At 43.2% G+C, this 27,169-nt stretch overlaps 1 protein-coding gene across 1 annotated transcript; it reads right to left on the bottom strand.

The window, feature by feature from the left end:
• Window positions 1–12,195: 12,195 nt before the first annotated feature.
• PTCD2 (pentatricopeptide repeat domain 2) lies at window positions 12,196–27,160 on the bottom strand. The gene is made up of 10 exons (XM_082192036.1): window positions 26,996–27,160; window positions 24,460–24,552; window positions 22,573–22,702; window positions 21,386–21,503; window positions 20,312–20,390; window positions 17,447–17,538; window positions 15,201–15,314; window positions 14,532–14,606; window positions 13,206–13,319; window positions 12,196–12,478 (listed from the first exon to the last, which is right to left on the bottom strand). The coding sequence occupies exons 1-10, from the start codon at window positions 27,099–27,101 to the stop codon at window positions 12,254–12,256; spliced, it is 1,146 nt and encodes a 381-aa protein (XP_082048162.1). The 5' UTR covers window positions 27,102–27,160; the 3' UTR covers window positions 12,196–12,253.
• Between the last annotated feature and the right edge of the window lie 9 nt (window positions 27,161–27,169).

Here is a 27,169-nt window from a genome sequence, read left to right on the forward strand (position 1 = left end):
GTGGCTCTCGGTGTTTCCTCTTTGTTAAAGGCAACAACAAATTTTGAGGGGAAAAGGCACTTGATCCCCTTTTCTCATGATTTACTAGTGTCATTTTTGTGGACACTTGAACTGGGTCCACCTTGAATCATAGGGTTGTGTCCAGCTAAGTTCTGCACAGAGTAGACATGCTGAAATTAACAGACCTAAGTTAGTCCCATAAAGGACTGATAGAAATGGCCTGAAATCTAACCCACTGCTATAGAAAGATCCTTATGAACACACCACATGTACAGAACTGGGCTGTGTAAGATCTCTAGGATAATGAGTGTAGAGAAAAGGATAGAGAAGCACAACCCCTCTTTCTCAACTACTTTTCACGGACATATTATTTAACACTTGGAGATTTATTTTACAGAATGATAGTGGGAGACATCAGGCAGGACAGTTGTTCAGATCACCTGGCCAGTTTTTTTCCATGATGCATTGCTGTTTATAGCAGATGGCCATATAGCTCAACAAATGCAAATGCGATGTAAATCAGTGTCTTCTTCTTTCATCCACACTTTTGGGAAATGTGTCCCCTCTGGGTAGTTCACTTGGATAGAGCATGGTGTTGATGATGCCAAGGCTGCATGTTCAATCCCCCGTATGGGACAGGTGGGTTACTTCTAGTGTGATATGCAACCAACACTATCTGCCTTTGCCCCATGGATGAAAAATATTAATTACAAATTAACTGATGATTAAGCTGCATATAAATCCCGCTGGCTAATTAATTAAATAACACCAGTTTTAAATGCCACTTCTTCTCATGGAATTCAAGGTGGCATACACAGGAGATCACAGCCTGTCCCTCACTGACTAGAGCCAGTTATCTGTAGTTTCCACACAGTTGCGCTGTGCGCATGCATCCATGGTCTCAGTGTGGGTTTGAAGAGCAGTAATTGTTCTCCACTGCAAACACGTATATCAAGGGTGACCAGCTTGTGGACTTCCAGTTACTGTTGGACTCTTATCAGACCCAGCTAGCTAGCATAGTGAGAGCTAGTGAGATCCATCTGGGGTAGGGTGGGAAGTACTGACACAGATGCTTCTCCAATACTGCTACATAAGGCAGTGGAGGAGGATACTACCCTCTGCTATAGCTAGCTTATTACTTATGTGCAGAGCCTCAGGAGCTTGTTGGATCTTTGACTTAAAAGAAAAGAAAAGGGTGCAAACATTTTTCACGCCTTAGACTTCTAGCTTGTAACAATGATGGGATGAAAACACTCAGTCCCAAGGAAGAGTTTTTCTTTTCAGTTTATAATTTATCTGTATGGTTATTCTTTGAGACCACGATCAAACACCTTCTCGTAGCTGGAAATGGACCAGCAGAGATCTCCAGCTGCGCGTTGCAAACATACAAGTATTCAGCTGCCAACATCAACAGTCTTAGTGCTCACGTACATCTCGGGTTCAGTTTTGAAAAATAACTCCACCCACATTCCTAGGCAGATGTGTTGCTATGGAAAGCATATGCGGGCACTAACTGGGAGGGAAGCAACCCTATGCTCACTTAGCTGGAAGTAAGCCCCAGTGAGCACAGTGAGAATTACTTCTGAATAGACACATATAGGGTGGTGCATGATCATACCCAAGCCAGGGTCTAACTGTTGATGCCTGAAGCTTAAGCAACTTGAATGCAGACTAAGAGCTTAAGGTTTATTAGTGGGGTATGAGAGCTGAAAATAAGGCAATATATGCCACCTCCAGCAACCAATGCGCCCCTTGGGTTTCAGATAGTACATGGGTAAAGGGACCCCTGACCATTAGGTCCAGTCATGACCAACTCTGGGGTTGCGGTGCTCATCTTGCTTTATTGACCGAGGGAGCCGGCGTACAGCTTCCGGTCATGTGGCCAGCATGACTAAGCCACTTCTGGGAAACCAGAGCAGCACACAGAAATGCCGTTTACCTTCCTGCCAGAGCAGTACCTATTTATCTACTTGCACTTTGCGCTTTCGAACTGCTAGGTTAGCAGGTGCAGGGACTCATCCCGTCACGGGGATTCAAACTGCCGACCTTCTGATCCGCAAGTCCTAGGCTCTGTGGTTTAACCCACAGTGCCACCCACATCCCTTAGTACATGGGTAGATGAGTCTAAAAATCCCATGACACAAATTTTCATGGCCCTTTAGCAGCTATGGTGGCTCATTTACGAGAACGAATGTATTTAGCATTAACTATGGAAGTGTGTAGGGTGGCGCTCAGGGTTAAACCACAGAGCCTAGGATTTGCCGTGGGCAACACATTTATTGGAGGCTGGATCTGTTGCCCCTCTGGATCCTGGCATCCAAGGCAGTTTCCTCACTTTGCCTCATGGGTGGGCTGGCCCTGCCAGCCAAACAGTCTGGCTTAATATGAGCCAGCTTTCCTGATTCCTCTTATCCACACCTTGACTGCTTTCAAATGCAGCTCTTTCCTCACTGAAACATATAGCCTTTAGCATGAGAAAGTTTCAGCATCCCTCATATTCAGGGTAGGTGAAAAAGTGATTGTCAATGCACAGTTGCCTTGTTGGCTATGGAGCTGGATGCATGCAGCAAAGCTGTCTCGGGACCCTTGAACCCAAATGACTTACTGGCTGCCAGATAATGGGAGATAAAAGCCGTCCGACAAATGTCTGCCTTGTTCTGTCCTTTTTGATCCAGAGCTGAACAGATGGCAGCCTATAAACAGTTGTGCTGGAGTTATGGCTAGATAGCATCAGCTCTCGAACAGAGAACAAGTGGGACGCAGTTCAGCAGCAGTTGAATTTTGAGTGGCAAACAGCCAATTTGCTACCAGTTGGGTTATTCATGCTGCAATAGGAAGCAATTTTTCTGATGTACAAACTTCCTCCTCCTTCTGTTTGGAACTAGGCAACAATTACGTGTATATTATTGTATACTATATATCTTCATATATATATGAAATAAATGCCAGTTTAGCAACAGATGTTCCATGATGTGAAGAAAGTATACACTCTAGTCCTTTATTGCATTAAAGCAGCCTCGTAGAACTCTAATGGTATAATACATCTTTTAACACTAGGAAGATCCAGAAGACATGAAGTCCCAGACAGTTGCCATGATTTATTTATCTATCTTGTTCTTGATTGGCTATCTGCACCTGTCAATCTGAGCCCTTGAATAGGCAAAATATTTTCAGGAACATGATGCACTCATGTATTTCTATTGCAGTAGGACTCAATGCTCTGCTATTAGTTTTCTGTAGCACATCTCTCGTTGGTTTTTGTAACATTGCAGGAGCTACTTATTAGAATCTGAACCATTCATTGCTAAACAGCTTACCTATAACAGGATATTTCTGAATGGTTGTCTGTCTTACTACTACATGTGCATTACAGAGTAAATGATTGCCAGTCTGCTGCTGCAAAGGTTGTGCCTATTTAATATACACTGCAGTTCTAAGTATCACTAACTGTAATTTTTGCATCTCATTGCTATTCGGATACCACATTTCCCCCTTCATATATCAGTCAGCTAAGATTTCACTTCATCAGGTTGTATTCCAGGTTTGTGAGCTGGAACTAATCTAATTTCTGTCTACTCATAAGACTGCTGTAAGCACAGGGCACATTGTTTCTTCTTTAAATTTTAAATTCATCTGATTTCAGCCCTGTGGATAGCTCTGTCCGTAGAGCACGAGACTCTTAATCACATTGGGACTGTATTTACATTATAGTAATTCTAAGGGGCCCCTCCAGAGTCCTTCATTTTTTGCATTCATGATTGTTTGTGCTCATGATGGCATTGGAGTAGTAATACGTGGTCCCTCGTTCAATACTGTTTGTTCCTGCAAATGTTTCAGGGCAGACATCCAGTTTTGTTTCAATTTGTTTCAATCAGCACATGTCCTATAGCTTCCTGCTGAAATCTTGTAAGTATTCATACCACAAAAGTTCTGGAGTGTTTCTGGGACTGCGAGGGGTTGTCCCACTTTTATTGCACTATAGCACAGGAGTGCCTCTGCGGACAGCAATAATGTAGTAGCAATGGGGAACATCCCAGGACAACTAATAAAGGGGAATGATACATGGACGGTACAGCCTAATGTGCCAATGACTTGTTGAAAAATACAGCCACAAAACACCATCAGTCTAGAGGTGCCCCTAAATGTGCATCTATACGTATAAATTGGCACATGCAGATTTTGTGTGTCTTTTTTGTTTGTTCACTTGTCCTTTGATGATGCATTTGGCAATCCCTAACTGGCCACCCTATCCAGAATTAAAAATAAGCCTCCTGTTTTAGATTTGAGGTGGCAAGAATAAAATGCAGTCACCTACACACACCTCAGCTGAATTAAAATTTCATATTTTAGCTTAGTGCTCACTCACATCTTTAATAGCTCATTTTTTGCACCAAGGACTGGAGGACTGCTTCTCCCGTAGCTTGCAAGAAAGGGGAAACATCTGATTATGATGTCAAAATAAGACAACATTTTTCAGAACTTTCATGTTGCTGGCTTCCCTGAAAGACACTCAAAATGAATAGGAAAGAATTTCCTGGGGAAAATGCTGGAATGCTTAGATAAAATAGAGGAAATGACTGAAACAAATCATGGCCTCTGTAGTGGTGGCGAGGCTGATGATTATTGTCTGTTTGGTAGAAAGCTCTGAAACTGCTGCAAATAAAGCACCAGCAGAGTGAATTGCAAGGCAGCGAGGCCCAAATAGATTTAAGCTGATCAATTAACATCAGTGCAATCGGAACCAAAACATAATCCTATCAGCTGCTAGTCTCCTGCGCCAGTGAAGTTGTGCTGACATCACAAGACAGTCCAGGACATGCTAAACACATGAAAGAGTGCCAGGAGCAGTCATCACTTTCTCAGACATTTTCTCAAATGTCTGCATTTCTATCTCTCTACTGACACAATCAGGGACACAGGCGGCGGTTCAAATCCCTGCGACGGGGTGAGCTCCTGTTGCTCGGTCCCTGCTCCTGCCAACCTAGCAGTTCAAAAGCACATCAAAGTGCAAGTAGATAAATAGGTACCGCTCCGGCGGGAAGGTAAACGGCATTTCCGTGTGCTGCTCTGGTTCGCCAGAAGCAGCTTAGTCATGCTGGCCACATGACCTGGAAGCTGTACACCGGCTCCCTCGGCCAATAAAGCGAGATGAGCACCGCAACCCCAGAGTTGGTCACAACTGGACCTAATGGTCAGGGACTGCCAACTGTTTTGGGCCAATGCACACATTTGGAATATGGTTGCTGAGGGGCATGACATAGGACAAAAAGACTGCAACATCTAAAAGAGAATAAAAAGAAACAGGACCACAGGGAGGTGGAGGGTCGCACCCCATCAGGTCCTCCACCAATAGAAAAAGGCACCTACATCAGCTATCAATACACTCACTGATAGAGAGAAGGAGTTGTACTCAGTGAAGCTGCTCCACTATCACAAGGACATAAGCTTGCGCTCCGTCTTTTCCCCCCTAAAAAATGTTTAGGGACACTCTCATTTTCCTACTCATAATGAAATACTGCCTCTCAATGAGGCCAAACTTAGATTCACAAATTGTTTAGGGCTATGCGTCCCCCCAGAAAAAAGCACTGCTTGCGCTAATCCTTGCACTAATGTAGGGCTGGGAAACGGATGTGTGGTTGTTTTTCAGAAACCATCCCCACTTGCAATAAGCTTATGTCACTCCCATGGGGAGTGACATCAGCCGGTGGCTGATTTGGGGGGCGGGTTTGATTCGGCATCAGCTGAATCATTTTGTGTTGATTCTGTGTTGGATTCTGATTGGTGGAATGAGGGGTTTGATACTGCCTTATCTGCACATGCCTGCTCCCCTGTTGGAAACTGGCACACACAGTCAAAGCAGCAGAGGTTCAAAGAGCAGCACAGGCTATTTGAAAGCCCTTTTGCAAGCAGCCCCAGACTGCCCTTTAAGGTTTAATTAGCAGTGTGGGACTGTTTGCAAAAGGGCTTTCAAACAGCCCCACAGTGAAATGTCCTGACAGTCGGGGCTTAAAAATGCAGCATCACCTGACATCACTATGATGGTTCCCCTTCCAAAATTGGCCCTCCAGGTGTGCAGAGGCAAGGATCTGACCCACTGCTCAGGAGATTCCTCATCCCAGCGCTAAAGAGTTGACTTCATGGATACAACACAAGCTCTTTGTGCCTCTCATTTATTCTATCTGAGCATTTGAGCTGACTGGTTTGGGTTTACTTTCCACCATGTGTTATGTCCTAATTAATGTAAGAAGAAATTCAAATCCATCTTGGCAAGGCAAGCAGCTGATGTCAAATACATTTGCTATGAAGTTTGTTTGAAATGTCAGTATGCTCCCTTCTTTTTGTTATCTTTGCTAGTCCCTTTTAAAATTATTCATCATTGATAGAAGACAACTTTAAACACTAATCTTGGGATGCAGAACAGTATCATGATTAGTGCTTTTTGCTTAGCTCTCTAGATAGATGTGATGCAATGTTTTTCTTTGAAGTACACATTAAATGTTTAACCTATTTCATTCAATGAAGTCCACGAAAATGTCCAAGTAAATGTCATGTCATCTGCATATTATAATTGGTCAAGATGCTTGACCTTTATGTGGAAGAACCCATACATCATGTTTTGAATGACCCATGTGACATATGGATGGCTGTTTCCTTGTTATATTTAGCTTTGAGCATGGAGCATGTGCAGCACATTCTTGCGCATTTTTACTCAGAATAAGTCTTAGGTGTGTAGGACCTCAACCTTATTTGCACAAACCTGGAAGTTTCTCAGCTGTAGTTGCATGTGAAAATGTGCTGCCAAAACACAAATTTCAGAGAAATGCATAGGCCTTTCTTCCTAGTGTGCTGAGGACAGATGTCTAATCCTACCCCAGTTACAGAGGCAGTCATAGACTGAGGAAGGTGGAGTCAGGTGTTTGTAAAAGATGTGGCGTGCACACCTATTCAGATTTCATATTGTGGCATTAAAGTAAGCTTGAGTTCATTTAAGTCATGTTTTTTCTTTGATGCCACTGTGAGAGAGTTGCTGTCCCTTCAAGGAATCTTCTAAGCTTCTAAAGAAGATTTAGCAGCTGATTCTGGCCACTCGTAGTCACATGGTTATGGGTGTTTGTTTGCTGTGTACACAGTCAATGCTGTGCAATGTGCAGTCAATGTGCATAAGCAGCTCCAAACAGATGATTAACAAAGCTGTGCCAGCCCCAATCTTCTGACCGAGGGAATGAAAAGAAGAACCAGAGCTCAGCCAAGATCACTGTGTGAAACTGTTAGGAACATAGGAAGTTGTCTTAGCCTGAGTCAGACCACGGGACCATCAGATTTACAATCATCTACGCTGATTTCAGGCTGGTGTTTTCCTCACACCTACCTGGAGATGCTTGGGCACTTAGTGGTGGCCATTCCCGGGTGGCCCTTTGCTGATCCGTGTGGTCAAATCTTGGAAGAGATTAACATCTCTTTGGGGCTGTCCAGGAAGGGCAACCAAGCCACAGTGCTGGATACAGAGGGAACTTCTTGTGAGGCATCTGCTTACATGCAGGACACTTGATCTATAATGTGCATTCAGCCACATGCCTCGGACAAGTTCATCCTTTGACATTTGATCAGCAGCTAAGCCGGATGAGCAAATTAACTTTGTGATGCGTGCAGCGATGACAGAAATTGCTGTGGGTGTCCCCAGGTAAAATAGCCAGCTCACACTAGGGTTTCTCCAGACAGCCATGTACCCAAGTAATACCTCTGCATAGAGAAAATAAAATACTCTGTGTCTGAACAATGTAAACACTGGGCACTGTCTCCATCACTGAATGCAGCCTTGTATTAACTGTGTGGTGGCCTGTTGCAAGCTGAGGCAGGTGTTATAAGCCCACACTTGCATTTCAGATGGTAATAGCAACAACAACAACAACAACAACAACAACAATTTTATTATTTATACCCCACCCATCTGGCTGGGTTTCCCCAACCACTCTACAGCATATCTAAAGACATAATAAAAACATCAAGCCTTAAAAACCTCCCTATACAAGGCTGCCTTCAGATGTCTTCTTAAAGTTGTGTAATTCTTTATCTTCTTGACATCTGAAGGGAGGGAATTCCACAGGGAGGGTGCCACTACCGAGAAGGTTGAAGCCCCTTTCTTACAATTCTGTGTGTAGGACCTGGGAGATCAGGATTCAAATCCCCACTTAGCCATGAAGCTTGCTGAGTGAACTTGGGCCCGTCGCTTCCTCTCAGCCCAACCTCGCTGGGTTGTTTTGGGGGTTCATTGAGGAGTGGGGAGACCAAGTACGCCACCTCGAGCTCCTTGAAGAAAAAGGTAGGCTTTAAATACAACAAACAAATAAAGACAAGATGAAAATCAGACACTTCATTATTCTTATTAAATGGGAGAATGCTTATTTTGGTCTTCATGGAGATGCGTGAGACTTCAAAGCCTCAACGGATTGCCACTTCTAAAATGAGCACCTCTCCAAAAGGTAGTAAAAGTGCAGAAGAACAGATTCTGTGGTCTAAATTTCCCCTGAAACTGCTTAACCACAGAAATGGTTTTGTACCTATATCAATCTTTCCCTCTCACAGTTCTCTTTTTCTGAGCAGTTTGATGTGGGAACTGACAAAAGTTGACACATAAAGGAGAAGTCCTTCCCAAAACCATTCTCTTTTTTATTTCTCCTTCTCCTTCCCCTGCCCAAATACTCACATCTTTGAGAACAGCAAAATGACACTTCTGGGAAACTGATTTGTTCTTATGTTCCATATGTGTGCTGCACGATGTACAATGGCACAATAGGAAACTGCCTTATATCAGGTTAGCCCAATGGGCCATCTAGCTCAGTATCAGCTATGCTGATTGGCTGTGGCCCTTCAGGGCTTTAGGCAGGGAGAGTGGAATTCCAAGTTGCACTTGGTCGAATGTTCCATCTGTGCTCCCCCCCTGCACACTGTTCTGAAGGTTCTCCCAGTTCCCCTCCACCAAGCCAATTGAAGATGTTGGGGGGCCTGGAAGAAGAGACAGGAGAAGGCTGTACTTTCCCAAGTGGAAGTATTTGCACAAGGCTTTCACTGACTAAGCAAATCCAGTCCAGGATGGAACCAGGGACCTCCTGCAGGCAGGGCATGTGCCCTGCATGTGCCCTGTTGTGCCAGTGCTATGAGCAGGCCTGGAATGTTGCTGGCTCAGCAAGTCTATCAAGACCAAGTGCCAACAACAGGCACCATTGTGAGATGCAGTGAAATGATATTGCAAAAGCCATTCCATGGCTGAGAAATTGGGTGGACATGGGTGGACAAAGGCCATCTCAGTCATGCACCATCCTGATGGGTCCTTTGACCACAACAAGGACAGCTGCACAGGCACAAACCTATGATCTTCATGTGATAACAAGCTTTGTGTGTTAAGAAATATGCTAAGAAATTGAACTTAGAGTCCAAATCTTCCCTCCAATATTAGAAGTTTTGGGCTACTATTTTATCATCCTCCGCCCCCTATCCATAATACGGTGGCTGGCCAAACTTACAGGTCCGCTTGTAATTATTACAAATACAGATTACTTTGAGTACCTGAAATTCACCATTTACAGGCTAGATATAAGCATTTTCTTATGGCATAATACTGGCGAGAGCCTACAGCAACAGGCAAATTTGCTGAAGTGACATTAACAGAAGTTACTGCAGCTAATGTTGGAAGAATCAAACTTTGTCAACACAGCTTCAAATATTGGTAGGTAAGGATTAAGGGATGTATGGTCTTATAGAAGACTGAATAATCAAAAGGCCCCATTTCCCAAAAAGTATCATTATTGGTAATGGGTAAGAATTCAGAGCTGACACAAAAATCTATTAACAAAATCCCCGTAGACCCATTTCCCATTTCCCACACAGGAGCTGCTTTACATTTGGTTTCCCTGTCACTGAAAATGGTCTTAAAGCAAGCATATAAATTATTAAATGTAACTAATTTTTTCTACTCTGAGGCTATTGCATACAACTGGGAATGTGCAAAAATGGGCTTTTATTCAAACTGTCTCTAGCAATTTTTTTAAAGAAATAAATATTTGTTGCTTTTAAAGTGTTGTATTAATTTTATTTTTATGCTGAGGAGAAATACCTTTCTCCCTCATACCGCAACACATTATTAATTCAAGGTACTTATCTGCTTGTTTTTCTTGCCCTCTCTTCTGGCTCTCCGGTAAATCAGACACTTTCAAAACCTCATGCCAACGCCTCTTTCCTGAGATGAAAGATAATGGAATTCTAACAGCTATACTGTATAGATCAAAAGATAAAGGGCATTGCCTGATGCAGACATAAGCTCGAGATGAAGAAATGGTTCAATAGCATCAGCTTCTATTGGCTATTATATCACCTCTCTTCTACAGGCTAAACAAGCCTAGCTTCTGTAACCTTTCCTCGTAGGCCTTTGTGACCTGATACTTGGATCTAAGGGAGTGGGTGATGCTGTGGTCGAAACCACAGAGCCTCTTGGGCTTGCCGATCAGAAGGTCAGATGTTTGAATCTCCGTGACGGGGTGAGCTCCCGTTGCTCTGTCCCAGCTTCTGCCAACCTAGCAGTTTGAAAGCATACCAGCATGAATAGATAAATAGGTACCGCTGCGGCATGAAGGTAAACAGCGTTACCATGAGCTCTGGCTTCCTTCATGGTGTTCCATTGCACCAGAAGCAGTTTAGTCATGCTGGGTACATGACTAGGAAAGCTTGAAGCAAGAGGAGCGCTGCACCCCAGCCGCCTTTGACTGGACTTAACCATCCAGCGGTTATTTACCTTCCCCTCCCCCCTACTTGGACTGCAATGATTCTTTGGTATAAATAGAACTGTTGACCAAGAGACCCTGCTAAACCAGATCCTTCTCAAGACCAACCATCAAGGCATAGTGGAAGATATCTCAGTTGCATAAACACTTTACTATGAAAAGAATATTAAAATTCATGCACATTGAGATTGTCTTAAAACTAATTTTGTTTCCATTTGGAATGCCTCCTTTGTAGCATTTTATTTTTGGATGCAGTTACATTCCAGCATAGCTTCAAGTGCCACTAATGAGGTTCCAGAAGGTATCTTCTCATTAAGCCTATGCATCTTCTTTGAGCATGAAGAGGTGGCCTCTCATGCATGCAATTCAAGATGCAAATCACACATACAAATGTATGGATTATGTCAGTAATGAAATACACAAATTCAAAATTTTACATATACTGTAGCTAATTCGGGGAGCTTCTTGATGGTAACAGGACTGTTGACGTTGGTTGCAGATTTATTACATTCCTTATATTCAAGCTAGATGAATTGTTCTACATTGCACGATCCATTGTGCCCCCTACTGTCTGCTGTGTAGTATTTTGACAAGTTATTGGAATTCAAAAATTTAGCATTACATTTCATTTTCTAAAATAAAGTTAACGTTTTAAAATGGCTTTGAGAAACAGTATCTAATGGGTGCATGAGGCAAATTTGTGTTTATTTCTTCTACTTTTATACATTTTTCTGCCTTCACATTTGGGCATGTTTAAGGAGTGTATTCAGTATAGGAGAGTCCAAGCCACTGCAAACACGGACTGAGCAGGAAGACCAAACTGTTGGCTGTGGATTGTGGCGTTCCGAGGAGGTTTCTATTGAGATCATTGTGATTGTGGGATGGGAGGTTATTGTTTATTTTTTGTTCTACTTGTATTTTTATCTTGTGAATGCCCTGAGTTCTTCAGATGAAGGGTGGTATATAACTTTAATAAACAAGGTGCTGAGTTAGGGACCCCAACCTATTATTTTATTATTCTCTATAACCTTCAATATTTCCCCCCAATATGGTCTAATTTTATCACATCTCCATATACCTTTCTTTTCCATTTCTAACACTTATCATCAAGATTAGGAAAGATTTCAGCTAAACATTTGGTGTTTGGTACAAGCAATAAAGCATCTTGGATATTGTCAGAGATAATACAAAGATTAGAGGAGGGTGGTCTCTGTCATTCACCATCTGTGATAACTTTCTACACATATTGCGTCAAGCAGTAACTATTTTCCCCAGGAGGCTGAACAAGCTTGCTTGCAAGCTGTCTTCTTTGAGCAGTTCTAAGTCTTTCCCTTATTTGTTTGATTGCACAGTGTCCACTCATACATTTTGTTTGGAGCATCATAATTCATCCCAGAAAACACACCAAGTGAAAACCACATTTCTAAGCCAGGGAGACGTTTTATTGGGCAGAAATTCTAACAGGGGAAAGGATGGATCTACTCAGCCAGGAGAGCAGAGTGTATAGGCTTCAAAGTCCGACGGCTGATTTGGTTCAGCTTGAGCAGCTGCATGGGGCGCCTCTTTGTGCGCGGCGGCTGACACAGCAAGTCATCCAGAGTCTGAGAAATGGTCTGTCCAGAGGCTTGCAGCTTGGCGACGATTTCTTCAAACTGGACACGGAGAGTTGGGATGTCTTCCAGCTTCTCTCTGGCTGTAGCCAGCTATGAGAAAACAATGGCAAAGAGATCAGCAACTAGAAGCATTACCTTATACACACCCACACTACACATCTTGACCTTCTTGGCTGATCAAAGCTGATCAAAGCTGTGTGTGGGCTGACATCACGTGTGTGATGTTGTGATGTCACACAAGTTAGCATCACACCTCCTTCCTTACGCTGGTGGCGCCAGGGGAACATTTAGGGGGCTAACCTAGTCCCCCTCATCCACTGACCACACACCACTGCCTGGACCCATGCCATAAGGTCAGGGAAACGTTTTATTGGGTAGAAGTTCAGAATAGGGCATACAAGAGAACAAACATACAGTGGTACCTCAGCTTAAGTACTTAACCTGAAACTGTTCTTAACCTGAAGAACCACTTTAGCTAATGGGGCCTCCTGCTGCTGCTGCGCCGCCCGAGCCCGATTTCTGTTCTCATCCTGAAGCAAAATTCTTAACCTGAAGCACTATTTCTGGGTTAGCGGAGTCTGTAACCTGAAGCGTATGTAACCTGAGGTACCACTGTATAGCAAAGATGGAGATCCTGTGACCCTCCCCTCCATATGTTGCTGGTCTACATCTCCAATCATTACTGGCCAATCGCCATGCTGGTAGGAGATGATGGGAGTTTGAGTCCAACAACATCTGGTAGGTCACACATGGCCTACCTCTGCTATGAAGACTGTTGACGGTCACCCACTGGCTTCCACAGTAACCATCCACTTACCACTTCCATACAGAACTCTGGTTTTTTCACAAAACTTGAAACACTGGACTCTGAAGCCTTTTTCAGTCTCTGGACAAGGTCTTCTAGGTCACCAGTTGCAACCTGAAGAAGAATCTTGAACAAAACAAAAAACAAAACATTAATAAGTGAAGCTTTAATAAGCTCTGGATTAGGTAAAAACAAAACACGCCCCTGAAACCTGAAAGGTCAGAAGGATGGATTGTTTTCCCCACCAAACATACAGATGTTTTCCCCCCCTCCCCCCTTTCTAAGAGCCATGAGGATTTGGAATAGTTAGTAAAAAGGAACAGTGAAAACAGACAAATACTTCGCCCTTGTAGGTAACACAATGGCCCAAGTGAAAGAAAATGATTTTTGGTTTAAAAAACAAAAACAAAAAAAACAAACCACTGGTAATGTTATTGTTTTATTTTTTTGCATACCACTTTTACAATCAAGAGGCAAATAAACGTTGTGGAAATAAAAAAAATAAAAGCATGAAAACAGCACATACTCTAAGGAATCCCCCCTCCCCCAAATATTCTGTGAGGCTTTCCTGGAGAGGAAATGTGCCTAAATGAAATTAAATAAATTACTTCGAAGGAAAACGGCTTTGCATGCTGGATGTAGAGTAGTATGTTCTAACAAACCAAGTCAGAAGGATTATGAATTATATACTGTGGATGCCTGGGAGGAGAAGAAGCAGGACTTGCTACTAATTTAGTTAATTGCAGCCTGTTTACTCCAGTCGTCTGCTCACCTCACTCACCACCGACAGCATACAGCCGATTTGTATTTTTCACTTTCCTTTACTTATCCTTTCCTCAGTTTCCCATCCACCTCTCTAACTGAAGATAGGCTGTGTTAGAGTTCACAGCTCCACTGTCATGGAATGTTTAGTTGACAACATGTTTGAATATATTCCATGAGATCACTGACTTAACATCCATCAGCATCAGAGGCTTTGCCAGCACATAAAACACTTCAAATCTTCGGTTATTTGTATGTAGAAGTGAGGAGGAGTAGATAGGTAGCCGTTTATAACATACCTTTTCAATTTAGAGGGTCTGTCAAACAGCAATCCTAAAACTGTTTGGAAATACTCCAGAAAAACCCCAAGAGAATTGGATTTTTTCCAGAACAGCATCAAATGAAGTAGCATCTTGTGTGTCTAAAGTTGTTCAAAGCAGTGGACAACCTTCCTTTTTAATTTTAAAAACCCACACATTATTATTATTAATATAATTAACTAATTAAATTTCTATGCACCCCAATGCATTTCCCATTCATGGCTCAGGAATAACATACAAAATCCAGCAGACTTACTGTCAGATTAGTGCAAACTCTGCTTTCTGTGTTTATGATGTGAGAATAGAAGGAACGAGCCCTGGAAATATCATTCTAGGAAGAATAAACAGAGACAATAAATCAAACTGTGCACGTAAAACAAAACTGTGCTCAGCATTTCATTAAAGTTAGTATTATTAAGGACCTCAACTGCTATACAGCACGTGAGCTTGGATTCTTTAAGTTCTCTGACTGGGGACTGAGTATCTGATTTAGAGAGAGACGGACTGGCTGAGATCCTTTGCCAAAATACTTACAAAAATGGTACATAAAGGCCACCAGGGGGCCAAATAAAGATGGCCCAGGGGCCACTTCTGATCTAGAGTGAGCCAGCTAGCCATCTGTTGTCTTTGTTTTGTGACCCTTTCTTTTTATTTACTTTGAGTTTTCAAGCTGATGGGCAGTTACAGTTTTGATTCCTATCCCAACAAAACGGGTATCGTAGGAAGCTCCCCCCGCTCCCCCCTAAATATTCTAGAAAATGATGTATGATGCATATGACACACCACAATTGTTTATGTAGTACCAGTGTATTCAAGTTTCCCTAGGAATGGGGGGGAGAAATGGGTCCAGGAAAAATGGAGTGCATGTTATTGTTACATGCAGAGACTCCAGGAACCCTGACAATAAATCAAAACGATCCAGTACCTGTTTCAAAGCAAATACTACTGCAAAGTAGTAAACTCTTCTTGATATATTAACTCCTTTGAGCTGCCCATCTTCAAGTAATGTAGTAAAAATTCTTCTGGACTCCGAGTTGTTCTGTAGAATAAAAGATTTCATCGCATGAATGACTCACAGTTCAGATCCACGGGATAAAGACACCGCCCTACTGCCTGAGTGCCAACAATTAAGGTACTCCGAAGCTTTCCAGAAAGTTTACACTAGACACACATGCAGCCCACTGATTACAGAATTTGAAAATGCGCTACTGTACTTTTTAGACTCCAATGCCAAACGTGATGAGCATTCCATCCTAAAGTTGCATGAGGTGGAATGATGGGCTGTGGAAGTTTTAGCGCTTCTTTAGACTTGGAATAGAGGGAAGAAGAAGAAGGAGGAGAGTTTGGATTTGATATCCCGCTTTATCACTACCCTAGGGAGTCTCAAAGCAGTTAACATTCTCCTTTCCCTTCCTCCCCCACAACAAACACTCTGTGAGGTGAGTGGGGCTGAGAGACTTCAGAGAGGTGTGACTGGCCCAAGGTCATCCAGCAGCTGCATGTGGATGAGCGGAGACGCGAACCCGGTTCCCCAGATTACGAGTCTATCGCTCTTAACCACTACACCACACTGGCTCTTGAAGGCACTTCCAGATGCAGAAAGGAACATATATATGTGTCTTTGTGGAATGTAAGCTTTATTTACTAGTACAAGATATAGATGTTTATGCATACTAGGGATTAGCTCCTTACATAAAAAGAAAAAGGTGAATGCAACAGATTATATTAACCAGTCCTACATAAACATTTTAGAGTAAGTGCATCTGAGCCCAGGGGGGTAAACAGCAATGTGCTCTTGTGCATCACGAGCTTTACTCGTGAAGTAGTGAATAAATATCTGGACATGCATGTCATGCACTTTTCTTTTGCCTCCCAATCTTTTTTAATTTTTTTAAAATTAATTTGGTAAACACGGAATGTCTCCCAATTTTAAAATGTTTATAAGAACATAAGACCAGCTCAATGGCCCATTTAATTCAGCATTCTGTTCTGACAGTGGCCAATCAGATCCTTAGAGGCAGCCCAGGACCTGAATGCAACAGCATTTGGTAAGTTTAAATGATCTTAAAAACTTCCTATTCTAATCAAAGCCTCTTTGTTGAAACATAACCCTTTGCCACTTATTTGGTTGTAAACCATAATCTCATTAGTCAAGAGCAGTCTTATTATCTACTGCTGGTTGTCATTTTTTCATTGTTCAACTGTATTGCTTGTGCATGTCCTCTCTTAAGTTGCCGTAAGTGGTGCGTGCTTAAAATATGAGATATAAACTTACTTAAAAAGTTGCTAAGACTGTTATGTGTCTGATACCCAGGCCATCTGCCTGCTTAGATGGGGTTGGACTCCCTCTGAAGGAGCAGGTATATAGTCAGGGGCTATTCCTAGATACAACTTACTTATCAGAGACGCAAATGACCTCTGTGGCTATGCCAGCTTCACCTGGCACACCAGCTATGGCCATATCTGAATCAGGAAAGTCTGGCCACTTTAGTCAAGGCACTGGTGACCTTGAGACTGGATGTCTACAATTTGCTCTATGTGGGGCTGCCCTTGCAACTGGTCTGGCAGCTCCAGCTAGTTCAAAAGGCAGCAGTTAGACTGCTGATGGCTGACAGCATGCAACACCTCTGCTAAAACATATGCCTGGCTGGACCAAATTCAAGGGTATTGTATTAATATACAAGGGCCCTAAATAACTTGGCCCCAGGTTTATATTAAGGACCACATGAGAAGGGAAGTGAGTTGTTCCCTGTGGTTCAGAAGCCCAACAAGTTTCAACCAGAAGTCAAGAATTTAATGTCACTGGTCCCATGCTATGGAATACTCTTCCAGCAGAGATTTGACCATAATCCAAACTGATAATTTCCACTTATCTATTGAAGACTGCCTACAGGCCTATAGAGTTGTTTAAACTTTCTCAGGGTGAGCCAGTCATGCTTATGGTTATTATTCATGTATTGTTTTTAATATTATATTGTTTTACTGTGCCTGACTGTACATTGACTCCATATATTACATTCATTATTTTTTGGAAATAAATATCAATCAGTAAGTAATATTCCAGAAAGAAAATAAAATAAAACCACCTTTAGGTTTCACAGCATTTCCAATATTCATCTTTCTTGCATTAAAAAACCCTAGAAGCAATTCTTTAACACTATGTGTTCTTACCAGCTTGTAGCATATCGCAACTGCGAGCAAATAGGTATCACTGCTGAATTTGACACCTTGTCTCTTCATTTCTAACAGCACTGTCAGAGCACCTGTCAAACAGACTTCCAGTTATTGTTACTTCCATCATTTTCTGATTAGCGTATTAACTGTTAATTAATAACACTTCTGAGAACCCTAAGCAGAGTTCTGAAAAATAATTATAATTTGTAAAAAAAACCAAAACTTTGCAGATGAGATGCATAGCACTTTATATAATTCACTTGCTAAGGCTATGAAAATTTAATGAAAGTTTTATAGTATGTACAACCAAAATAGGGGAAAATCCTAGGTATACCAATTTTCACTGATTAAGTTTTTAGCAATTGTGATTTTGACAGAACAAAATGCCATACAAACAATATGCTTGGAGTTGAATCTAACTAAATCATTGCACACATAGAACAATTTGTGCAAGCACAACCAAACTTCCCTTCCCTCCCACAAATCTGCACAAAGGCTGGGGGAAGCCCTGGAACTGATTTTAAGGGTGCATGGGAGGGGAATGATTTACCTGGATACAATGGTTTCATCCTAACATACCTAAAGTAGCACACACAAATTAGGAAAGGTGGTCAAGGGCCTTTTTAGACTGTCATAGGTTTTAGCGCATTAAGGCTACAGTCCAAGTAGACAGACAAAGGGCTGCACCAGTGATAAGTGACAAAGATAATAACCTCCCTCCTGCCCCCACCCCAATGATAGCAATGGTTTTTAGCAACTAGCACGGCATGTTCTGGGAAAGGATCTGTTTTGAATCAATCATGATTATTTGAAGAGGAAAACTGCACATTTCACACAAGCGCATCAACCTCTCATCAATGACATGATGTGCATGTTCTTCGTACGATGAAGTTGCGGTGGCCAGAACTGTGTCCTGTTTAGAAAGAGTCCAATGCAGTAGTTCCGAAGCTTTGGGAATCTGCCTCCAAAGAGCTCCCTCCCTGTTGTCTTCTGGAAGACAGATTAAGGGAACAACCCTACTCACAAGACTACCTCCCAGGCTGGACTCCTTTGGAAGGTGGTAGACTCGCCTTTATTGGAGGTTTTTAAAACAGAGGTTGGATGGTCATCTGTCAGGCACTCTTTAGCCTTGCAGGGGGTGGGACTAGGTGACCCTTTGGTTCTACAGTTCTATGATTCTATAAGAAGCAAGCCAGGGTAAGTAAAACTGGCATACAAGGTCCAAACCATGTTCGGCAACAGGCTGCTGCTGCTCTGCCAAAACCTGGCAGAGGGAAAACAAGCCTTCTAAATAGTGCTCTCTGCCAGGTTGCCAGGTCATGTGGCTGAGCTGAACAGGCTTAGCCTAAGCCCCGCATTCCCACCCCCACCATGCCCCCACCACACTCCCTTTTGCGGATTTGCATCAGCCTCGGCCAGATGAACCCCAGCTGAGCTTGGATGAGCAAATTTCACTGGCAAATCACGCATCATCAGCTGGGCATCATCACTGGGGACTTTGAGAATGGAATCAACCAGCTAAGCTTGAGATCTGTTGCATCCTAAGCAGCTCATTGCAGTGGATCTCGCCATAGGATTGCTCCCTAAGATGCTTCTGATTAAGAAAACCTTCTGCCACTGAGCTACTGATTTCTTTTGTTCTGTACTGTTTTTTTTCCTGATGGTTGTTGTTATGTAACTGTACTTTAAAATTGGGGATTTGGTTTTTATTGTTTTGAAAATACGTACAAAGCTCTGAGATGTTATGAAAAAAGGAATATGGTTTTAAATAAACATTCCCCCACCCCCAGCATGCAGCTCCTTTGTATGTTGTTGTTGTTTAGTTGTTTAGTCGTGTCCGACTCTTCGTGACCCCATGGACCAGAGCACGCCAGGCACTCCTATCTTCCACTGCCTCCCGCAGTTTGGTCAAACTCATGTTTGTAGCTTCGAGAACACTGTCCAACCACCTCGTCCTCTGTCGTCCCCTTCTCCTTGTGCCCTCCATCTTTCCCAGCATCAGGGTCTTTTCCAGGGAGTCTTCTCTTCTCATGAGGTAGCCAAAGTATTGGAGCCTCAGCTTCATGATCTGTGCTTCCAGTGAGGACTCAGGGCTGATTTCCTTAAGAATGGAGAGGTTTGATCTTCTTGCAGTCCATGGGACTCTCAAGAGTCTCCTCCAGCACCATAATTCAAAAGCATCGATTCTTTGGTGATCAGCCTTCTTTATGGTCCAGCTCTCACTTCCATACATCACTACTGGGAAAACCATAGCTTTTACTATACGGACCTTTGTTGGCAAGGTGATGTCTCTACTTTGTATATGCTTCCTCAAAAGGTTGGTGGCATTTTCTCCCAAGTCTGTGTATGGACTGTAATCTTTAGGTTGCAATCCTATGCACATTTGCCTAAAACTTAACTCCACTGAACTCAAAGGATCTTGTCTCCAAGTAGACGAGAAGATCACACTGCACATGTGCGATATGGGGTGGGGGTGAAAATATGTGGTGTTCAGAAAACATAGCATTTAAAAAATTCCCAGGCTCACGAAAGACAGCTGCTTGGCTGAGAGCAAAGGCAGGAAGTTAGAAGATGAAAAAGTGTTAACAAAAAAAAAAAAAGATCCATAGAAGCCCTAATCATGAGTTGTATGATTACATTTGATGAGAGAGATCAAGTGCTCAATGAGTACTCTTCAATTATATTTGCAAAATGTGTTTCAGCTCTTTTAATACCCATGAGTGATCACACCAGGTTTTGCCAGCTCAAAAGATCAACCAATTCAGTGTCAATTATAGCACTTTAATATTCAATTTTTTCATATCAGAAAGACAGTTTCGCTGTCAATAATATATTCCTTTTTAGGGATCTTATGCTACTTACTTTCATAAAGACCTTTTGTAAAGAGCAGATCCATCAAAATATTGAATGATGAGCTTTCTGAAAAGAAGCCGTGCAAAGCCTGAAGAATATAAATAACATCAATTTGGGACAACCCACAGATATTGGTTATATCAACACCCAATTAATAGTTCAAACTGAAGCCATTGAACCCTCAAAGCTTGGGAGGCAAAATTAAGGGTCTTAAAATTTCATTTTCAAACTCCTGACAGTTAACATTCTATTAAGGCCTGTAGGAGACAACAGCTTCAAACAACAACTAAAAAAAAAAAAACTTTCCCCCTCCCATTTAATAAATGCAAACCTTTAAATTTCTTCTTCATTTATCTTGTTTCTCTTTTTTTTTTTTAACTTTAAAAAAAATTTCCTTTGATCTCACTCTCTTCATTTGTGGTTTTTGAATAAAGATATCTGCTTTGGTTAAAAAATAAATACTGCAAATCTTTTGCTAAACAAACAACAACAAATAATATTTAGCACTTCCTCCAGCCTTCAGGATTAGATTTTGGAAACCACAAAGCTCCAAAGCCCTTTGGGTTCCAGCTTTACACCTCCACATTAAGAGAGAAAAATATGACGTTCATCACATTTCTCCAGTGATTTTATTCCTACCATTTAAAAACAATCCTTTGTAAGAATGGGAAAGATCCACGAGGGAAACGAGAATTTTCTTTCCAATGCAGCACAAACTGTTTGCTTGTTTATTCATATTACATGATGGCATGTAAACCATAGCAGAGTGTCCCCCCCACACACACACACAAATGGGTGTTCATGGAAGCAGTGAGGAATTTGCAATCTTTGGCCTAATTTCATGCAAGCAGGGGGAGAAAGGGAGAGAAGGAGGGTGGGAAGAAAAAGCCATTGGAAGGGGTGGGGAAAGTGTAATCAGTTCAGAACTCTGGTAAGAGCAAAGTGACCCTCTCCCAGAAGCCTCTGTGCTTATTATTTATCTATATACTTTTCACAACTACCATGGATTTAAGGGAGCTGGTATAGGGAAGATTTCCTACTGGACTAGAGAAGAAAAGAGACGGGCATGTTTCTGAATTCTACCTGGTCTTTGATGAGCTCCAGTGCCGTTGCTTCAAGATTCATTTCATAACACAGCCTCATAAAAAGAGGACCAAATCTGAAACCGCCAAAGGCCACATTTTTGTTCTCAGCATGGTACCTGTAGAGATGACATGGAATTTGGTGTGTGTGTGGCAATCTAGTTTGAAAGAGCAGAGGCAAAGATAAAAGCAGAAACAAGGTAGTCTAAATGAAAGGAACCTACATGCACAGAGTTACTTGCTGCCTGCTTGTATGGGACTAGAAAACCGATCAGAGCCACTGCACAGAATTACCATGTGATGCAACATAACAAAGAGGAGAAATGATATCTTTCAAGATCAGGCCCAAAACATTTTGGCACCTGAGGTGAACAACAAAACGGCACCTCCTTCCCCACCAGGGAAGAAGGGGTTAGTGAAGAGCTACATCAGGAACAACTGGGGAGTGAAGGTCTGCTGCTCCATAGTTCCTGCCGCCTAAGGCAGTTGCCGTACCTTGCCTCAAGGGTGGGCCAGCCCTGTTCAGAATTAATCCTTTGCTCTGCCATAGGCATAATACTAATTTTGGAAGATGGCACGGGATTCTAATTAATTATCTTCTTCTAGTCAGTATTTCGTGTTTCACAACATCTACTTGCAGATTGAACAGTAATTCTGTTCCCAATTTGCTGTTCTTCATTGACATCAGAGGCGTTTATTGGCTGATTCAACCTAATCAACTTGATTAACTTTATGATAAAAATTGCATTTGCTTCACAGCAACAGCATTTCAGGATGACAAACCTGGATAGGCAGCCACAAGCAAATCATGTTACTTTACTTAGCTTTAAATGTATTTGCCCAGGGGGTACTAGTCAACAAAATATTTCTGCCAGCACCCTGGGATCCCTGTATGCTTGCCCTATGCCATCTCAATTTTGTTCTGGAGGGTTTTAAGGGGTACAAGGGGGGAGGAGATCATGCTGTTGCACAAGTACAAACCTTTGCACTGATGGAAAGTCCACTTTAGTGCTATGCTGAGTACAACCCAATGACCTCAGGCATGGACTGAAAACTTTGAAGTGTCTGTATTAAGGCTGATCCTGTTAAAAAGATCAAAGTTCCCTACAAACTGTAGCATGATCCAGGATATTCTAGACTAAAGGAAATGCAAAAGAAGGAACTAGAATCTCTTCTTCTGAATTTTACCTGTATATCACCCTCTTGACTATTTCCACTTCATCTTTCGTCTGGCACAAATGCAGCAACAATTTCAATTCATCTCTGAGAATTAGCATATTTTTCGCTAACTTGTCTTCAATAGTTTTGAAATATGTGTCTGAAACAGAATTAATAGAATATATTTATTTGTATTTAGGTTATATAAAAAAATCATACTGTCAGTTTGCATGCCTTATCCCAGTTACTGTAGTCATGGCCGGATTAGTTGTAGAGCGTACTGGGTTTCCCACCCACCCCCACAAAAACTTCTGCCCTCACATGTCACATTGCAATAGCTTTGCCCTTAAGTAGTGATCATCTAGGGACACGGGTGGCGCTGTGGGTTAAACCACAGAGCCTAGGGCTTGCCGATCAGAAGGTCGGCGGTTCGGATCCCCGCGACAGGGTGCGCTCCCGTTGCTTGGACTCAGCTCCTGCCAACCTAGCAGTTTGAAAGCACATCAAAGTGCAAGTAGATAAATAGGTACCGCTCCAGTGGGAAGTGTTTCCGTGAGCTGCTCTGGTTCGCCAGAAGCGGCTTAGTCATGCTGGCCACATGACCTGGAAGCTGTACGCTGGCTACCTCGGCCAATAAAGCGAGATGAGTGCCGCAACCCCAGAGTCGGCCATGACTGGACTAATGGTCAGGGGTCCCTTTACCTTTACCTTTAGTGATCATCTACTTGGGGCAAGTCTAGTGCCTGGACCCTAGTGCCTGGGTTATGCCCAGGAGGGAGATGAACCATTGCTCCCCAGCCAACCACAAGGGACATTTAGCACATACCACATTGGCCTGAATATAAGCCACACTTTTTCCCCCAAATTCCTACTGTGAAAAATTAAAGTGCAGCATATAGTTGGAACCAAGCGCTGTGTGCCCATCTCCTGGCACTACCGCCCTGAACAGGGGAGGTGGTAGTGCTGGGAGGCAGTTGTGCAGCACGCTCAGAACTGAGCGCCAGCGTTCAGGGTGGCAGTGCCAGGAGGCGGGCTGCATCTGCAAATAAGCCTTTAATTTAAAAGGTGTGACTTATCTGCGGGTGCATCTTGTATTCGGGCTAATACGGTATTTGCTCAAAACAAAGATAGAAGCTGCAGTTTCCCACAAAAAAACATGCCCTCTTTTGAGAACATGTTTTGTTTTTATTGTCCGATGTTGTTCTGGCAGGGATGTAGTCCAGATGTTGATGGACTACAACTCCCATAATCCCTGACTATTTGGCCCTGCTGGCTGGGACTGATGGAAGCTGGAGTCGAACAAATACCTAGAGGGACATAGATTCCCCATCCCCGTACTGTGATGTTTAAATACTCCTAATAAATAAATAAAGGGATGGAAACACAGATGTAAATAAAGAAATGTTTGAGCATACACCAGTTATGCAAAGGACAGAGAGCATTACCAAACACCAGAGAATTCCTCAATGTACAATAACTATGAGAAGCCTCAATATGGCTTTTGCTCTGAGCCTGTGATGACTAGCAAAACCGTATCTGATAAACCACTGATTGCCTTTAAGCTTTGCAACATAAACTTGTGAATGGTTAAGTAAAGCATACACATCAGGGGTGGGGAATTGGAGGCTTTCAGGATGTTGTAGACCCACAGCATCTGGGGAGCTACGGGTTCCCCACCTCTGGTATACATGAAAGGGCTACCTTTCTTTTTTCTTTCTCTCTTAAGATTTTTATTAGGTTTTTTTCATGATACAGTACAGAAAACTAAAGCTACAAAAAATAAGAGTACAGAATCCCCTCTTAAAGGTCATTACCACCCACAGAAGGTTGCAGCCCCTCCCAGCTCTCACCTGGGATCTTTTCTTTCTCCTCCCAGCCTCTCACCCTGGGAGACCAACATTTCCCTGAAGGGCTTACCTTTCTCTCCATATAGTTTATATCCCACTTCCAACTTATGTTGCTGAAATGCATGTAATTGCAAAACATCTTCTGTTAACAAATAACGTTTGGCTGAAAATGAAAGGGAGGAAAAGAGAGATATTCAGAATACACCATACAGTACATTTAAGGTTTCAATATTAGTATCTATTTAAACCTTAGGCTGTGTAAAGGAAGTGGATGCTTTGTATATCAGTTTCAGAAATGCTCATACTTTCATCTACTAACGTAAAGGAGAATGGTGGGGACTCACATCCCTTATGCAGATATAATATTCTTCTACTCAATGACTGTAAACATTCTCTTGTAATATTTGGATAAGCTAAGAAAGTCTGTTCTAACCCATAAAAGCACATGACACAATAAATATCTGAATATCTGAATAAGTGTGCATGCACACAAAAGCTCATACCAATAGCAAACTTAGTTGGTCTCTAAGGTGCTCCTGTTAGGAATTTTTTTATTTTTTATTTTGTTTCAACTATGCCAAACCAACACAGCTACCTACCTGTAACAATAAATATGTTTGCTTTTCTGTATTTTTATTTCTCAGGTGCAGACTTATATTGACTGATGCCTTCCTATCCTTCCTCACTTATACCTCCTGCTTTGTCCATGTTTCACCTCACGGTACATGCCTTTTGAAAGTCACAGCTGAAAAGCACCCCTCTCTGCAGCTCCTGTTCTGCAAGGTAAGTAGGCCTGCTCCAGTCAGAGGATTCCCTTGCTAACTGTTAACTATTTCAATAACTTGTCTGTTTGAAAGAAAGATATCACAGACTGGCCATCATGGACCAAGGAGGCACACCTATAATTAGCTTCCCTTTGTCTAACTACCACCAGAAGTGATCATAAGCAAGCATTAGCCCTCGTAAGCCAGAAGAGAAAAGTATAACAGTGCACAGAGCTAAAAACAGCTTAGAATCACAGGCTTGTAAAGTTGGAAGGGACCACCAGGGTCATCTATTCTAGTCCAACCCCCTGCAATGCAGGCAGAAGGAAAAAAAGTTATGCTGAGTAGACAGCCGTGGTTCTACTCAGAGTAGAGCCACCAGGTCATAGCCAACGCTGCTGCTCCACTAGCTCAGCAGGCTTTTTCAGCTAACACTGGATACGACTATGTATCCTATACCAGTGTTTCCCAACCGGTGTTCCGCGGCACACTAGTGTGCCGTGAGACACCGGCTGGTGTGCCGTGGGAGGGAGGCGGGCGAGTCGGGCGGCGAGGATCCGCGTCGAGCCGGGGGCGGCTCCGCGGTGGTGGTGCCGAGCGGCGGGGCAGCGCGCGCAAAAGGGAGGAGCGCGAGACAGCGGAGGAGGAGGAGGCCGGCATGTCCGGGCAGCAGCAGCAACAGCAGCAGCAGCAACTCCCGGCGACGGCTCCTCCTCCGCCCGCTATCGCCGCCACCACCACAACAGCCGCCGCCGCCTCAGCTGCCGCCGTCCCTCAGTCCCTCGCTCTGCTGCCTCCTCCCACCCCGGCAAGGGGAAGGGAAAAAACGTTCACTTTTGTGCGTCCCTCCCGGCGTGACGCTGCGCGCTGACGTCACGGGGCGGGGCTTTAATGGTGGTGTGCCGCGAGATTTTTTTCCGGTAAACAGGTGTGCCGTTGCCCAAAAACGTTTGGGAAACACTGTCCTATACTAGCCTTGAAAATGTTTTTACTTTTCAGTTGCTTCAGGATGTTTCATGGGCAGCAACTAGCGAATGCAATAATGAAATATGTTTATGCACATGCAGAGGTTTATTGAGAAACAGTGTGCTCCAGCACTGAACAATGTCCCCTTCTGAATTCACTGGGAAAGGCAGCAGCATTTATTTCAAATGAGTTAAAACTCTTCTCAAATACGAAACATGCTGGGTTAAGTTATTTGCAGCTATCCCTGTTGGCGTCTTTTCACTTTCTCTCTGCCGCCTGATGGAAGATCTCTGTGGATCTCATAGGCTGTACACACTCCACACAACAGGCTCCAAGGCAGTCGTCACCTAGGGCTAGTTACAGGTAGGTAGCCGTGTTGGTCTGCCGTAGTCGAAACAAAATATAAAAAATTGTTCCAGTAGCACCTTAGAGACCAACTACGTTTGTTATTGGTATGAGCTTTCGTGTGCATGCACACTTCTTCAGATGCATGCACACGAAAGCTTATACCAATAACAAACGTAGTTGGTCTCTAAGGTGCTACTGGAAGGAATTTTTTTATTTTGTCACCTAGGGCGTTCCACATTCATCCCTAGGTGATTAAACAAGAGAGAGAGAAAGCCCGGCGCTTGAAACCACGCAGCTTCCCACATCCTAAGGACCTTGGGTTGAGCAAATCAGGCCTTTCCTGCGACGTCACGTTCGGGACTACAACCCCCAGCGAGCACCATTCCGCCACAGTTAAAAAAAATGGCTTATGGCGCCGCAGTGGACGATGGGATATGCAGTTCTCCGATTACAAGGTCGGCTCGGCGCGTTCCATAGAGTGTCCCTTTCTCTCCCCTGCAGCCTCCCCACCTGTCGCCCTTCACGCACCTCCTTGCGGGCAGCTCAGGCAGCCGGCCGCGACGAGCGTGCCCCGCATGCAGCGCCGGACGGTCTCTCGCAGGATTCCGTTGGAACTGCCCACTGCCGCTGCCATTCTGTCCCCGGAACGTACCAAGAGCGGCCGCGGCAGGAGGGGCGCGCAGGGACCGCCCTCGCCGAATC

Source organism: Podarcis vaucheri (genome assembly GCF_965113315.1).
Source record: "Podarcis vaucheri genome assembly, chromosome: 11".
Classification (NCBI taxonomy): domain Eukaryota; kingdom Metazoa; phylum Chordata; class Lepidosauria; order Squamata; family Lacertidae; genus Podarcis; species Podarcis vaucheri.